Genomic DNA, 17,204 nt, shown 5'->3' on the forward strand with positions numbered 1-17,204 from the left:
AATAGAGGGCTGCCATTTCATTCTTCAAGGGGTCCTCCCAACCCAGGGATCAAACCTGCATCTCCTGCTTGGCAGGTGGATTCTTCGCCACTGAGACACTGGGGAAGCCCTGATTATAATGCAGGGAATAATAAACTGATAGTGGGAAAAGGTGGCAAGTGGAGTAGTTGGAAAATGCTATATTCATATTGAGCAGCTGGGAACAAATTCTAAACAGAATGAGAGTGGAAACTGTTGAGAATAGCATTGGTGTGTTTTATTGGTGATGACTAGGAATTAGGTTATTTTAAAAAAGAAGGATTCTGTACATCTTAAAATATGCTGTGTTGAGCTATAGCTAATTTTTCTAAGTATTATGTATCTAATGGAAGGTATGGGTCTTAAGTTTATATGTCTTTATATTTACTATTGTCTCCTGCTACCCTTGGGGGGCACTCAGTAGATGCTTATGGGATACTTATTGCCTGAATGAAAAAAAGAATTACAAAGATTACCGACTGAAAAGAACAGGTTGATTTTTATTTTAGCTTAAGACAGGTGTGTGAATTATAATTACCTAGGGTATATTATACATTAGGACGCACATATTCTTATACCAGCAGATACTTCCATTTACTTGTAGTCCAATGCAGTGGTCATAGCTGTGAATTTCCCTGTGACTCAGACTAGTTCATATATGGCACGATTGCTGAGGTCATCCAGCTAGCAGATACGGAAGAAAGAGAAATAGAATGACAAACAGTGTCTTGTCAACTGTCTTGATCCACAAATACCTGTCACTTTTGCACACATCCTTTCGGCAAAAGATAGGCATTTGTTCTCTCTCCCTTAAATGCAAGAGGTTGGACAGTGTAGTTGTATGTATCAGAGCATCTCAGCTTCATATACACTGGAATAAATTTCACAAAATTATTAACATCTCTAGCGACAGTAGTTGTGACTTCTATTTTTAACTCTGTACTGTTAATTACTCTCTGAATTTTCTGAAATAAGCACAAATTAAGTTTATAATCAGGTAAAAGCTTAAAAACATTAAAATAAAAGGGTCCGTGAGAGCTAGCTGAGTATCTTCCCTCTGGAGGTTCAGATGGGTTGGGGCACTCACTATGGTGTAAGTTTCAATATGTCTTTGTATCTTAGGAACTTCTTCAGGTGCTTGCCAAAGTGACAGAAAATCCACCGAGCATCGTGTAGGGAGGACCCTTCTTTATGCATGGGTGATTTGGATATGACATTTATCAGTGCTGATCACCTGGATTGCCTTGGCTGATCTGGCTGACTTGGAGGATTTTCCATTCTTCCCTTGCAGTTCCATATTTCCTTTCCAAAACCTTTCCTTCTGTCAAAGAGAGGAGTGTTTTCTGCTCCCAGAAGTGGGAAAGCAACAAAAGAAAGGTTATTTCTTTTTATAGTCTGTTGAAAAGCTATTCTTTAGCAAAACTACTTTTGCATGAAGATGAAGGTGTAGATTGAAAATTCATTGTATAAATGTGGGTGAAATCTAATTGATGATTTAATAAGAATTGATATTGATAGCCCTGTGCAAGCATGTAGTATGCTCGCTGCTCTTTTTTAAGAGTGTGAAAGACAGAAGGAATAGGCACCTTGAGAAGCCTATGACAACTCCCATCCTACACATTTGGTTCCGTATTTTATCTCTGGTTTCCACTCTGAATTTCAGAGATGTTTCTGCTGCTAAGATCCTTTTCAACACTCACCACTGGCTTCAAAGTTCAAGGCTTTCATTTCTTTGCCTCGTACTTACTTTCTGTTTCATTGCTTGCTACTTTCTTGCACTTGTCTTGCTGAAGAGTCCACCATGGCTATTTAATATTTAAAGGTTGGGATCACTTTGCAGGTTTTAGTTTAAAGGTAACCATAGCACGCGCGCGCACACACACACACATTCATTATTAATAGCAGAGATGCACTGTAAGTTCTTGGGAATCTTCTTTCCTTGCGATGTTAGTTTCATGCAAGTGCTGCTGTCACTAGAATTAGGCTCTGATATTGCTATGTGGCAGGTAGACTAATGCAGTAACAAGGGATCCAGAACTATGTGAACTGTTTATTATGTGGGTGGATGGGACCATGCTGAAGCGAGAGATGAAGCCAGAAACTGACAGGCCACGGAAAGTCCGATTTCGGATAGCATCGTCTCACAGTGGGAGAGTTCTGAGGGAGGTATATGAAGATGGACGGCCAGCAGGCTCTCTGGATTCTGAATGTGCCAGTATCTGTGGCATAGATGGACTCAGTGAGTCTGATGGACAGCAGAATGGCCACATAGGATCGGAAGGTGATGAACAGGAGAATGACCAGGATAACTTGCTGGTGTTAGCAAGGGCAGCCAGCGAGAAGGGGTTTGGGACAAGAAGAGTCAACATTTTAAGCAAGAATGGCACAGTCAGAGGTGTTAAATATAAAGTCAGTGCTGGACAAGCTCTATTTAACAATTTGACCAAAGTATTACAGGTAAGTCATTGTACTTTGTCCTTCCTTCCTGGTCTTTGTTTCTAACTCACTGTCTCAACACCTCTGTTCTCCAGTTTAAAGCAAGCCTCTTATTCATGACTCTTACACACTTTATGAGTCACTTCTGCATCTAGGCTATTGTCTCAACAGCCATCGATTAAAAATATGGTCAAATGCTTAGTAAACTAGATTGATTTCTCAAAGCCAAATTCCTAACATTTAAGTAGTCTTCTAGTACATAATGACTAAAACAGAATATTTGTTTCTTAGCCAAGGAAGGGAAGAAGACAGAGTGTCTTTATAGTGTTCAAAGCATTTGAGCAAAGCTTAGGAATTAATTTCTGATTAATCATCCTTAATACACCAGTTTACCATTTGTCATCACTTGTATAGACATTTAAACTAGGAAAGATTGAGTACTACACTGAGTGGACTTGGATTTAGTTGGAATGTTATGAAGATAAAAGGCTAATTTGACTTCCTCCCTTTCCTGGTGAGATTGTAGATTTCATCTAAGGTACTTTAACTCCATTAATTTGCCTTAAGAACTCTAGAGCAGTACTTGAAAAAGTTATTCTTCTATAAATGTACAGTTTGGATCCAGATTTTATAGTAAGAAGTTAGTCTTTAAAATATGATAGACTATGCACCGTAATGTCGGAATGCATTATTCATTCTGGGGCCATTGGCAATGATCTTATGTTAATACAAGGTTTCGAAATTGCCTGGGAGCATTGGTGAAATGATTTTCTGTTAAAAGCAGGAATCTTTATTTCACGAATGGAATTCATAATCACTACCATGATGCTAAAGCTGAAACTGCAATACTTTGGCCACCTCATACGACGAGTTGACTCACTGGAAAAGACTCTGATGCTGGGAAAGGTTGGGGGTGGGAGGTGAAGGGGACGACAGAGAATGAGATGCCTGGATGGCATCACCGACTCTGTGGACATGAGTATGAGTGAACTCCGGGAGTTGGTGATGGACAGGGAGGCCTGGCGTGCTGTGATTCATGGGGTCGCGGAGAGTTGGACACGACTGAGCGACTGAACTGAACTGAACTGAACCATTAAAGTAGCAAGCCAATATTTTTTCATTGTAATACCATTTTATATTCTTTTCAATATTTATATATAATGATCTCTCGTGACGAATATTCCAGTGCCTCCACATTAAATAAGGACATGGGAGTGGTGGGGAATTTAACCAAAAACTTTTATTTTTCAGTTAAAGGAAGTATTGGGAAAGGTCACATTATGAGGATATAGAAAAGAAACTAAAGGGGCTTTTCAGAGCAAAGGTTTTTTTTATTTATAGAATTTACCTATGCAGATTTTACAGATTAGGGGTGGGGGTTGAGAACCAAACATCAGAAATTGGTGAGTATGTTTTACTAGGTTGAAAGTAATCCTTTGTGGTGTTCCAGTCGTCAGGCTGAGTTCATCCTAGCACTCTGTGTTTCACCCAGTGCAGAAATTGTTATTGCCAAAGTGGGGAACAAGACACTGTAACACTTATGTTTATAACTGTTTGCATTCTTGTGATTAATTTAGCTTGTCATGACTTCACCTGCTTTATAATTTGGAGGGTTATTTGCAAAACTGCTGTACTAATTTTGGTCCTTGGATTAGAATTTGTTGTTCAAATCTCCCAAGAAACCTATCATTTATGAGTAAATACCTTAAACCTTCAAAGCCTACAAGATGGAAAGCTTTTCCTCTCTGTGGCTTTATCCTGATGATGCTATAAACTCAAATACAAAATAGAGGAAATTCCAAGGTCAAAATTTTAGTCCTAGATTAGGTTACAACATTTATTTAGATTTTTATGCGTAATTCCATCACCCTTTTTTGTTTTTTTTTATATTTTAATTATGAAAGTGTGGTAACACATTTACAGGAGACTTAGAAAATACAAAACAAGGTTATATATAGTTCCACTATACAATTATTTTTTAAGTAGATAAATTAAGATTTTTACTCAGAGTTTCAATATCAAACTCTCAAAAATTAATAGAATGAATACACAGAGAAGCAGAAGGATATAGTAGACCTGAAAAGCACTATGAACCAATTCAACATAATTCAGATTTATACAGCTTTCACACAGAAGTAGGATACAAATTCTATTAAAGTTCCCATGGACTGTAAACTTGGAGACACTGGAACATATCCAGGGACATAAAACAAGATGCAAAAATTTCATGGTCTAGAGGTATTGAAATCATACAGAGTCTGTTCCCTTATCATTGTGGAATTATGTTAGAAATCAATATCAAAAATATTTGAAGATAACCCACATATTTTCAAGTGCAGTGTGACCTTTACCAAGAGAGATCTTTGACTTAGTCATGAAAAGCCTCAAAAAAGTTAGACTGAAAAAAAGTATAGAGGGTAATTGCAGAGAAGAAAGCATCTAAATGAAAAATTAGCATCAAAATGAGAAATTAATATTAAAGATACTTTATAAACAAAATCCCATGTACTTGGAAATTAAATGACTACTTTCAAATGATGGGTGTATCCAAGAAGTCATAACAAGGAAAATTAGAAAATATTGGTAACAGAGTAAAAAGTGAAAAGAAAATTTACCAGAATTTGTTGCATGCAGCTGAAGCTGCTCAACGCAGTTAAATACAATGTGGGGTCTTGAGTCAGGTATGAAAACAAATAATGGACACTAGCATAAAATTTTGTTCATCATTTTTTTTAGATAAAAATCCAACAAAACTGTCATTTTCTAATAATGTAACCTCATTCTATTCACTCCATGCTTTAAGAAGACAATAATGGTTACTAGCAGAGATCTCTCAAAGTTTGATATTTAATCAGTTTTTTTTTCCCCAAGCTGGTCATTCTTTTTTTTTAATAATTGTAAAGATATCAGCACGTTATATTCACAAATTTTGGCCAATATCACCAGTTTCATTATTGTTATTATCACCGCCACCATCATTGTGGGGATATTCTCCCATCTCTCCAGGACAAAATGTTAAAGGAGCTCCTACTTTATATCAGAGCTGCTAGCTGCACTGTTTCAAGGGGCTCCATTCACATCACTGTCTGTGTGAACAGCACAGACATCCACACAGTATTATGCTGAGAACTGACTTGGATACTGCTGCTTGCTAAGAGATGTGTATGTCAATAAGGGATGATAAATGTCCTAGGCATATGTCTTAGGATGACTAGTTGGTCATGTCCATCCCACATGCAGTATCAGAGAAGCCCCAGAAGGTAAAAGCAGAAGTTACCATTCAATTACACTCATAGGTCGGTATGGGGCCAGAAGTGCCTCTTCCCTGGATCTCTGTATATTTTCCAAATCCCTTGGGAAGTAAGCCGCAAATTTAACTAGATGGAGCTTTAATGTAGCAATTTATATCAGGGAGGAAAATCTGAGGAGTCAGGAGTCCTATCTTGGATATTTGGTTAAGTTTCTAATGCACAGTGACTCTTGAAGAAAGAAACTGTGCTGGAAGAAATGATCAGGTTGTTCTTCCTGTTCTTCCTTTAATATATTAAGTTATAAAATCTTAAAGCACTCAACCTGAAACTTGAGAGGAAATCCTAAATGTAAATAACATCTTTGAAAAACCAGGCAAATCACTTTGCTTTCTCTCTATTAGTTTTCCATTATGTTATTACGGTCTCATAAAACACTGGTAAGTGACTTGCAAAATTTTCAACTTGCAAAGAATAGTCATTGAAATCATTTTTACTCCAAACATTTATACTTCTGAGCAGCACTAATTAATTAATAGGAAGTTGTCTAGAAAAAGGATATTAGAACAAATTTTTATTTCATTTGTCAATTAATTGCCCTATAGAATTCTGGGTTATTGAAGGTGTGCGGTATGAATCAAGGTTTTTAAGGGTGGTGATGGACTCAGAGAGAAAAAGTCACCTGGATTATCTAGTGGCCCTTGTAGATTGTGGTTTGTTGGTGAATCACTCAAGGGCTTGGTGCTGGTCTAAATTATGACTTTTCAGATGCCTGACTTTTTCATCTCTCCCAGAGATCACAGGATGTAATGCTTGAGGCCGATTTGGAAATCTGAAAGCCTAGAATATAGTCATGGCCTGGAAATAGGCATGTATCAGAAGCTGTTTAGGTTGTTCTTACATACGGTAACCTGGAGAAGGGAATGGCAACCCTCTCCAGTGTTCTTGTCTGGAGAATTCCACGGACAGAGGAGCCTGGTGGGTTATAGTCCACGGGCTCGCAAAGAGTCAGACATGACTGAGCTACTTTCACTTTACTTTGCATATAATAAAGTTCAAAAATTATTGACCAAGATGTAAAAGGAAATTTTAATGAAAAAATATTTCATAGTGTTCTTTATGACTTCAGTGTTTAATGAGGAAATAAGAAGATATGTATTGATCTTTGATTTTTTTACTCTGATCAGGTTAGACCATCAAGAGGGTCTTTACTGAGTCAGAGATAAATAAAGGTATACTGATAGAGAGTTTTCCTATTGGTATCCTAATTTATCCATCTCTAGTTGGTTTAGAAACAGGTCCAGAAATCTTAGCAGTATAGGTGTTCTTTTTTAGTTCTCTTTAAGAAATTCTGCTGTAAGGATATTTCTATCTAGATAATACTTTTCCTCATTATTTGAAAATTTTAGAAAATTTATTTTCTGTTTTAAAAAATTATATCTCATGCAAGACAAATTACACAACTGTATTACTCAAGTTCTCCACCCAGTTCATATGATTAAGTATGAGATAAACTTTTCTTTCAGCAGCAACATCATTTCCAAAGTCTCTTACAGTGGTCAATGATGCTGATAATTAAGGTCATTAGTGTTTTCTAATTTATTCTTATAAAATTACACTTCAGACAGTAATCTTTTCTTGATCTTATCTTCAAACTTTGTAAGCATACTCTGTTAGAATTGCCTAAATAATTTCTATAATTTTAATTCCTTCTCTTTCTACAAATTTGACATTTCTGTATTAGAGAAAAATAGATGCAAAAAAGTAAAGTAATTACAGCACACACTATAATTTGGTAGCTCTTTTCAAAGAACTCAAATTAGACGTATAACCTCCATCTGTGTATGTATATGCATATCTCTAGCTTGTGAGCTTGTATTTATGAGCATTCTAATATTTCAAGACAAATAAAATAAAAATAATAATGCACTTGCAAAACAAATAAAATATGCAAAGGGTTTTGCAAACATTATTTTGCTTAATTTTACTAAAATTTTTGTGAAATAAGGAGGATATTATTATGATGATGTCTGTTTTGAAATAGCTGGATATCAGAGAAATCAGTTATTTGACCCAAAGCTAGAATACTGTCTTTCACTGTTTTGGCTTTGTTCGTTTTTAAAAGTATAACAATCTATACAAAAATTCCTCACTTTGCCCTTTGAAATGTTGTAATAACAAATATGAAGATATACAGGAATAAATATATCATGTTATGATATAATCTGGTCTTTTGAAATTTCAACAATTGGCTAGAAGATTTTAAAATTTATCATCCATTGAACTTTCAACCTTCACCTAGGGAAGGTTTCTCTGCAGCTAAATAGCTTCTCGGAGAAGGCAATGGCAAGCCACTCCAGTACTATTGCCTAGAAAATACCATGGATGGAGGAGCCTGGTTGGCTGTAGTCCGTGGGGTCGCTAAGGGTCGGACACGACTGAGTGACTTCACTTTCACTTTTCACTTTCACACACTGGAGAAGGAAATGGCAACCCACTCCTGGAGAATCCCAGGGACGGGGGAGCTTGGTGGGCTTCCGTCTATGGGGTCGCACAGAGTCGGACACGACTGAAGTGACTTAGCAGTAGCAGCAAATAGCTTCTATTCAGTTTTAAACTGTAATTCTATAACATCATTTGATTGAATTGTCATGAGATTGGAGAAGTTGAGACAGCAGGGGAATGGCTTGGTTCAGTCAAGGAAACAGCTGCTCAGCTTTGCTCACTGACCCTAGCATACAGCTATTTATCTGTATTGGCAAAAGTTTCTGGACATACTTCTTATCCATCTCTGGTTCACTGAATCTAGCTTTGATAATAAAATAATACTCCAGAAAAAAGGAAGCAATACTCTTGATGACTCAATGGTTTATTCGGACTACTCTGGAAAAACAATGATAATGGTAAAGGTTGATTAAGTACTTCCTGAATGCCAGGCACTGTTCTCATTGTTTATGTGCATTGGCATATTTGTTCTTATAGCAACTCTGTAAGGTAATATCATTATTAATCAATTAATTACAGTTTGCGCTTCATTTCTGTATATGAAACATTAAATTGTGGGATTTAAAATCATATCTATCTGGGGAAATTCTTATGCAATAGTTTATCAAAACAAACATCTACTAATGGAAATACTGCCTTCTTAGCTATCAGTAGGCAAGAAATTCTAGGATTTTTGATACAATTTCAAGTGGTGCAGGAAGCTACATTAAGAAATTAGGTGACATCATCAAAGAAGCAGGAAAAAAAGCACCAAAAAATAAGTTGGTACTGTTGTCATTTAGTCACTAAGTCGTGTCTGATTCTTTTGAGACCCATGAACTTTAGCCTGCTGGGTTCCTTTGTCCATGGGATTTCTGAGGCAAGAATACTGGAGTGGGTTGCTATTTCCTTCTCCATGGGATCTTCCCAACCCAAGGATCGAAATAGTGTCTCCAATGGATTCTTTACTGCTGAGTCACCAGCTACTGATATATTATTCTGTACAATTAAAGAACTGTTGTAAACTGTAGAGTACCATGACCACTTTTTACGTGCCATCCCTTTGGTACTCTTTATAACAGTATTTATATTGTGATACTAATTAGGACCTAAATAAATATTCTTTCTTTGAGTTAATGAATTTAGTGACATACTCTTAGTGGTTATTTCCTTCTCTTTGTGTTTGGAGATTTCTTATATTAGAGAGGAATAGAGTTTGCATGGTGAAGTATTAATAGCTTGCTCCCATCACTTCTCTAGTTGATGTGAGTTATCTTTAATTGATATGAGTTATCTTTAATATTCATTCAATCCTTTATTTAATAGCCATTTACTGCATATCTATTATGGAGCAGGGACTACGCTAGATAAGATGAGGAATAAAACCTAATTTCTTCCTCCACGGAAGATTGAACAGTGTATTATGAATGGCTGTGTAAAGTGATTCCTGGAAGAATTCAGATACAACACTGACATTGTTTCCCATCTCCAGAGGATTCTCCCCCTCTGTTTGCTCATTGACCTATCATAGCCATGTCCCCATTCTTCATTTGCCAATGCTTATATTTTTCTCAGTTTTAGTCTTTTTTCTTCTTAGACTGTTATTATATTACATTTCTTTTCTTCAGCTGCTGCTGCTGCTGCTAAGTCGCGTCAGTCGTGTCCGACTCTGTGCGACCCCATAGATGGCAGCCCACCAGGCTCCCCTGTCCCTGGGATTCTCCAGGCAAGAATACTGGAGTGGGTTGCCATTTCCTTCTCCTACTCTTGCTTTCTTTCTAATTTCATTCTGATCTAGATATAAGAATTGTAATCTATGTAATTAAAGATACTTATTTTGACCTTATAAGTCCCCAGTAGTCAGAAATAGTTACTCTGCCCTTTAGCACTCACTTATCCAAGTCCTGTGAATCTTATTAAAATCTTGTCTCTTTAGTGCAATAAATATCTAAATTGGAATATTTCATTTTCCTCTGTTTATCAGAACCCTTGTACCATCATGAATTTAAATTTGTAGGAGCTTGGTTTTAATTGTTTGAAGGTCCCATGAAGCTATTTCAATTCTGACTTTAGAACAACACACTGAGCAAACCTGTGGATTCTACAAGATGACTTGAAATGGTTTGATGAGCTCTTACTGGCAGCCCATGGTTACCACATAATTAGAGAATTAACACCTGATGTTTCCAAACTTTATAGAAGCAGTATAACAGTAGGATTAGACAAACATCCTCTGAGTGGCATACTCGTGTTTGCAGAGTTTCTGATATTTTCTCCTAAAACCAGTGTTTTGGATTTTGTATAAAAGCAATATGAACATTTAATGGTGTATAAATCGACATACTATACAATTATATGAATCCCTCAATCATTATTGCTTGGAATGAATTTTCAAAATGATATACAGAATAAAATATGCAAACTTTTTTGGTTAAGAACAGTTTATTTACATACACAAATCCATTCAACTAAGAATTGGATCCCTTTGCTTAGTTTTATTTTTCTAATAATTCATTATCTCACCTAACTGCTGACAGTTTATTTATGTCTTACAACCTTTCCATTAGAAGGAAAGAAGTAGATGTATTCAGTTCAGTTCAGTTGCTCAGTCGTGTCCGACTCTCCGCGACCCCATGAATCACAGCACGCCAGGCCTCCCTGTCCATCACCAACTCCCGGAGTTCACTCAAACTCATGTCCATCGAGTCGGTGATGCCATCCAGCCGTCTCATTCTCTGTCGTCCCCTTCTCCTCCCACCCCCAATCCCTCCCAGCATCAGACTCTTTTCCAGTGAGTCAACTCGTCACATGAGGTGGCCAAAGTATTGGAGTTTCAGTTTTAGCATCAGTCCTTCCAATGAACACCCAGAACTGATCTCCTTTAGAATGGACTGGTTGGATCTCCTTGCAGTCCAAGGGACTCTCAAGAGTCTTCTCCAGCACCACAGTTCAAAAGCATCAATTCTTCGGTGCTCAGCTTTCTTTACAGTCCAACTCTCACATCCATGTATTAGGTTGACCTAAAATTTTGTTAAATTTTTTTCCCATAAGATGCAATGGAAAAACCTGAATGAACTTTTTGGCCAACCCAATATTTACAGTTTGTTCATGTAGTCTCACCCACAGTAATAGACCAAATTAGAGAAGAATTCCTTATTTTATTGATCTTTAAACAACAAAATTAGGCCATGAAAGAATTAAGTTCCCCCATTATCTATCTCTTATATAAGAAATGCTATGGAATTAAAGATCTTTATTATATGAAAACTCTGAAAGCTTGGCTAGTCCACAGTTGGAGAGAGTAGTGAAAACCAAAGTATTGGTTTGCAAGAGATAGTCTGTGTTAGAAGATGAGGCGCTGGGGAATTATGCTCTAACAGGTCAGCGGAAAGAGAATAAGGAGAAATTAGAGTCCTAGACCAGTGGAGACCAAATGAAGGTCATCTTAGGAAGGGAAGAGAGGTAATGGGCTTTGACCTTAGAGGAAGTTGGTGGTCTAGAGATTGGGGTTCTGGGCTTCATGGATTAGAACTGGGTCAGCATGGCGAAGCTGTGGACAATATTACTTACGGGGGCTCTAGAAGCAACCAGTGCTGGCAGACCAGCTCTGCTTGACTGCTCGCTGTCTTTGCTGCAGAGCCAGGTTCACATGTCACCTCACGGCTGTTTCATGAGCACCTCCCTTTGATAGCTACCAGCATATGGCTTGCAGAGCATCTAATGGAAGTGATGCTCTCTCATATCCTGAGATTCTGCTGTACTCCTTCCAAACTGTCCCAAGCAAACACTCCTCTTTTCAATGACACAGGACTCACTATTCCCCCCTGAAATGAAAACAAGGCCTTTGGCATCCAGATTAATCATGCTGGGTTTATAAAAAATAAAGCCTGCAGTATCCATATTCAGGACTTTCTTGGATAGTGATAATGACTCACTGAATGTATTAGTTTCTTACTGCTGTTGAAACAACATGCCACAGACTTAGTGGCTTAAAATAACACAAATTTATTTCTTTACAATTCTAGAGATCAGAACTCTGAAATGTCTCATGGGGATAAAGTGCAGGTTTTAACTGGACTGTGATCTTTCTGTTCCTGCCTTTTACAGCTTCTGGAGGCTGAGCATTCCTTGGCCATGGTCTTGCATCACTGTGACCTCAGCTTCCACTTTTACATCTCTTCTAGTTCTTCTACCTCCTTTTTTCTTTTATAAAGACATTTATGATTACATTGAGCCTTCCTGTATAATCCAGGCCAATCCTTCTACTTTAAGATCCTTAACACAATCACTTCTGCAAAATCTCTTTTGCCATTTAAGGTAACGTATTCATAGGTTGTGGGGACTAGGGCATGGCCCCTTTGGAGTGGCTGTTAGTCTATATACCACAACTGGTAGGTGTAGTAAGCTTATTTTATCTATGAGAAAACTAAGGTTTTGTGGTAGATTAAATTATTGGCTGTTTTTTTCTCCCTTTTCCCTGTGGTATGCTGACACAGTTTTGCCATGGCCACCTGAAGACAGGTGTGCACTTCTACAACCTTTGACTGTAGTCTTGGACACGTGACTCTTATTGGACAATGGAATGGTAATAGATGTAGCACATGCAGAGGCTTGAAGTGTGTTTGCATGTTTGGGTTTGCCCCTTGTATGCCTTCATTTTATGTCTGGGCTCTTAAAAACAGCTCTGTCAATTATTCCCAAGAGTAAGAAAAGAACAAAGTGTTTCTAAGAAACAAAGCCCCAGTTTCCTTTCTGAGAGAAAGAAGAAACAAATGTCCTAATTCTCTGGTAGTGTCTTAAATGATTTTTGTGCTCTCTTTCCCTCCATTAATGGGTAAGAGTATTATTTTCTGGAGGGAGATGGCCTGGTTTCTGATGCAGAGCCTGAAGCTCCGAGGTGAGTATCCTAGGGAAATTTACTTAACTTTTGTAAACCCCAGTTTCCTCATCAGTTAAGTGGGGATGATGAGATGATGATAGTAACTATTTCCCATGAAATAAATGAACTACCGAGTATATAGTGTTTTACACAATGCCTGGCACATTGTACATAGTGAATAAAACTGTTATTTCTATGACTCATCCCTCAAACAAACTGAATCAATCATTGCTAACTAAGTACTCTGTTAGGCAGTGAGGGCGCAATGATGAAGAAAGCATTGTTTCTATCCTCAGAGGAACTAAATTCCTTCTCATGAGGAAGAGAAACTCATAGATCCTGTCAAACATGGTGAGTACTGTGGAGTTTGCAAACAGACAGAGGCAGGAATTCTGACCGAACTCTGTAAGTCTTTAGAGATGTTCTTCTCCTTATATAACATCTTTTAAAACTAGGACTTGTGTGGGACTTCCTGAAAAGACTTCATGGTAGAGCAAGCTTTACTGGCTGCACTCACTTCTCTTTGGGAAAAAAACTCAGCTGCTGGCCCTGGACTTGGCTTAGCCTCTGCTACACAAACCTGTTTTCCTGAGGCCAATTCCTCTGTTCCAGATCCTGTCTTGGCTCTGGCTCCTACGTGGACCTTTGTCTTCCATTCTCTAGTTTTAACCTCCTGTGGCTGCTAGGCCACATGTGTGTCAGTTTGGCTCTGTACATGTGAGCTCAGCCAGCCACCCACGTGCCTTGTGTCTAAGCATTCCTCCACAACACCTGTCATTCTGAAAGCCTGGCTTGTTCCTTCTGGGTAGAGATAACTCCTGTCTCTTCTTTAATAATAGCCTGGATTGACTTTTTATATCTTTCAACCCTAATCCAAGGGATTATTTGTATTTGTATGGAGTGTACTTTGCTATAAGCTACAGAGTTTACTACTAGACATGGCTTAAAGTACAGACATTCATTTTTATCAGTTCAGGAGATGTTCAGAGAAGGCTGTTGCTGAGGTTGTTTGGTGGCTTGATAAGGTGGTAAACAACCCAGTTCCTGTTTTCTGCTCTATCATCCTTGGCTTATTTGTAAAATTCCTCATGGATCCAAGATGGCTGACAGATCAGAGTCAAAAACAGAAAGGGAGCGGTGGCAAAAAAGATCTCCTTTGTAGGTTTGCCTCTCCTATCAGAAAAGAAAAGAGAATTCTAGAAATTTCTCAGAAGCATTCTCTTACAGTTAATGTCCAGAATAGAGTTGTAAGGCTACTGCTTGCTTTAATAGAAGCCTGGGAATATGAGTTACGGCTTTGCCTCTGTGGCAGAGGACAGCATGGAGCCTGGGGTTTGAAACAGCTGTTGGGTAATCAAGCAACTGTGCCTGCCACACCATTACCCAAGAACTCTGACTGTTGCTCAGTCTCTCAGTAGTGTTGGACTCTTTATGACCCCATGAACTGCAGCATGGCAGGGCTCTCTGTCCCTCACCATCTCCTGGAGTTTGCACAAGCTCATATCCATTGAATCAGTGATGCCATCCAGCCATCCGGTTCCATCCAGAACTGTGATATGACTTAAATTTTACTTTATACAATTTGACTTACTTTGGACTCAACAGAAGAATTTTAATAGTGATCTTACAGTATAATCTGTGTACATTGTTTTTCAGTTCAGTTTAGTCGCTCAGTTGTGTCCGACTCTTTGTGACCCCATGAATCACAGCATGCCAGGCCTCCCTGTCCATCACCAACTCCCGGAGTTCACTCAAACTCATGTCCATCAAGTCGGTGATGCCATCCAGCCATCTCATTCTCTGTCGTCCCCTACTCCTCCCACCCCCAATCCCTCCCAACATCAGAGTCTTTTCCAGTGAGTCAACTCGTCGCATGAGTTGGCCTAAGTATTGCAGTTTCAGCTTTACCATCAGTCCTTCCAATGAACACCCAGGACTGATCTCCTTTAGAATGGACTGGTTGGATCTCCTTGCAGTCCAAGGGACTCTCAAGAGTCTTCTCCAACACCACAGTTCAAAAGCATCAATTCTTTGGCGATAAGCTTTCTTCACAGTCCAACTCTCACATCCGTACATGACCACGGGAAAAACCATAGCTTTGACTAGATGGACCTTGGTTGGCAAAATAATGTCTCTGCTTTTTAATATGCTATCAAGGTTGGTCATAACTTTCCTTCCAAGGAGTAAGCGTCTTTTAATTTCATAGCTGCAACATTGTTTTTACCTGTCCTTATTTTTTCCTGTCTTTTCAAGTTCATTTCTTAATATTTTTTCAGTATCCATTCCTTTTGATTTCTGGCTGCCATACCTGTTTTCTCAGGCCTAGACCTTTTTCTTACTGCTTTTTATCTTTTTAAAAAGTTTTTTGAACCTTTTTACCAGATGGCTTTCATTATTCTAATACTAGAACTTCAGAAACCTCAAATGACGTGTTGTTGTTCGTTCAGTCATGTCCAGCTCTCTGCGACCCCATGGACTGCAGCACGCCAGTCTTTCCTTCACCACTCCCAAAGTTTGCCCAAGTTTATGTCCATTGTGTCAGTGAAGCCATCAAACATCAAATGACATGCTGCTGCTGCTGCTGCTAAGTCACTTCAGTCGTGTCCGACTCTGTGTGACCCCATGATGGAAGCCCACCAGGCTCCCCCATCCCTGGGATTCTCCAAGCAAGAACACTGAGGGAATGGTAAACAACTTATTATAAACTCATAGCCATAAACATCTAAGTATATTACTTATCTATTATATCTAGAGTAGGGCCTGATTGTATAATTTTAAAAAGGTGCATGCCAGCCACATTTGACCTAAGCTGAGCCACCTGAAACAGAAACGAACTTCTGCTGTACAGTGCATATAGCTTTGTTTTTTCCCTCCTGCTTGCGTTCATTAAATCAGAAACAAAATACAAAACACAGTGACTACAGAGTCACAGGGAAGCTTCCCACAGCTTCCTCTTTCACGCCTGCCTTGGAAGCATCCCCTCAGGGCTCCATAGGCAGGGAGGGGGACTCACTTCCCGTTTGAGGAGAACAATGAGAGAGCAGCTGTCTGCATGCAGAGCAGGGCAGACCTCTCTCAGCAAGCCTCTTAGCTTGCTGCTGCTGCTTTCCAGATTCCACTTGTCATAAACAAGCTTTAAAAACTTTATTTAAGCAAATTCTATTGGTATTAATAACGAGAGCAATCCTTTTTTGAATGCCTGCACACACAGAAATTAACTTAGGTACCTTTCCTATGGGCTTCCCAGGTGGAGCAGTGGTAAAGAATCTGCCAGCCAGTGCAGGAGACTCAAGAGACATGGGTTCAATCCCTGGGTGGGGAAGATCCCCTGGAGTAGGAAATGACAGCCCACTCCAGTATTCTTGCCTGGTGATTTCCATGGACAGAGGAGTCTAGCAGGCTACGTACAGTCCATGGGGTTGCAAAGTCCAGGGGGAAATGATAGTACACACACACACACACGCACACACACACACACATCTTTCTTATAATACTGTTTCTTCAATCCTTATAGCAAATTTGGAAGTCAGATATTAATTTATTTTACATGGTATAAGCTGACAACATCCCGATTAGATGATAGAGCAATGAAAAAACATTTGTCCCCAAATATTTTGACCTTTGTTTTGATCTGCCATCTGAAACTTTTCCATTATTTTTCTTACTCCAGAGATCTCCTTTGTCTTAAGTCGAAGTTCCCTTAAAGGAGAACCTGCGATTGGATTCTTGAGACAAGTTATTTATTGAAGGAACACTCTTGGAAGAAAAAGGATGGAGGGAACAGTTTAGGGTGGCAAGAAAGCTAAGCAAAGAAGCGATCTTGTCTAGAGACCAGCTTCAGCCTGAATGCTTGTGTTAGGTAGGTAGAATAGGGAAAAGGAGTCCAAAATGGCGGTGGCCAAGACAAGGAAGGGAAAAGCCCACGAAAATAGAACAAAGGAAGGTCCGAGGACCTGAATGAGGACCTCAGGTAAAACAAACAACACTCCTGGCTGGCCCAATTTACATAGGGCAGGCCCAGGGAGGAAAAAGTATATAAAAAGAGGAGCCAAAGCTAGCTCTCTCTCTCTCTCCCGAGTGCTCAGGCACTCATCTCTTTGCGTCTTTGGACCGTCGTGCCCTCACACCTCGAAGATGGA

The 17,204-nt window shown here is 38.9% G+C and overlaps 1 protein-coding gene across 1 annotated transcript in view; it reads left to right on the forward strand.

The window, feature by feature from the left end:
- The first annotated feature begins 2,073 nt into the window (after window positions 1-2,073).
- Window positions 2,074-17,204, forward strand: part of GRXCR1 (glutaredoxin and cysteine rich domain containing 1) — a 127,884-nt gene continuing 112,753 nt past the window's right edge. Inside the window, exon 1 of the mRNA XM_055434802.2 lies at window positions 2,074-2,475. Within this exon, the coding sequence (XP_055290777.2) occupies window positions 2,074-2,475 (402 nt within the window). The remainder of the gene's footprint in view (window positions 2,476-17,204) is intronic.

This window comes from Moschus berezovskii, chromosome 5 (assembly GCF_049115385.1).
Source record: "Moschus berezovskii isolate FMDL1 chromosome 5, NW_MosBer_1.0, whole genome shotgun sequence".
In the NCBI taxonomy this organism is placed as follows: Eukaryota; Metazoa; Chordata; class Mammalia; order Artiodactyla; family Moschidae; genus Moschus; species Moschus berezovskii.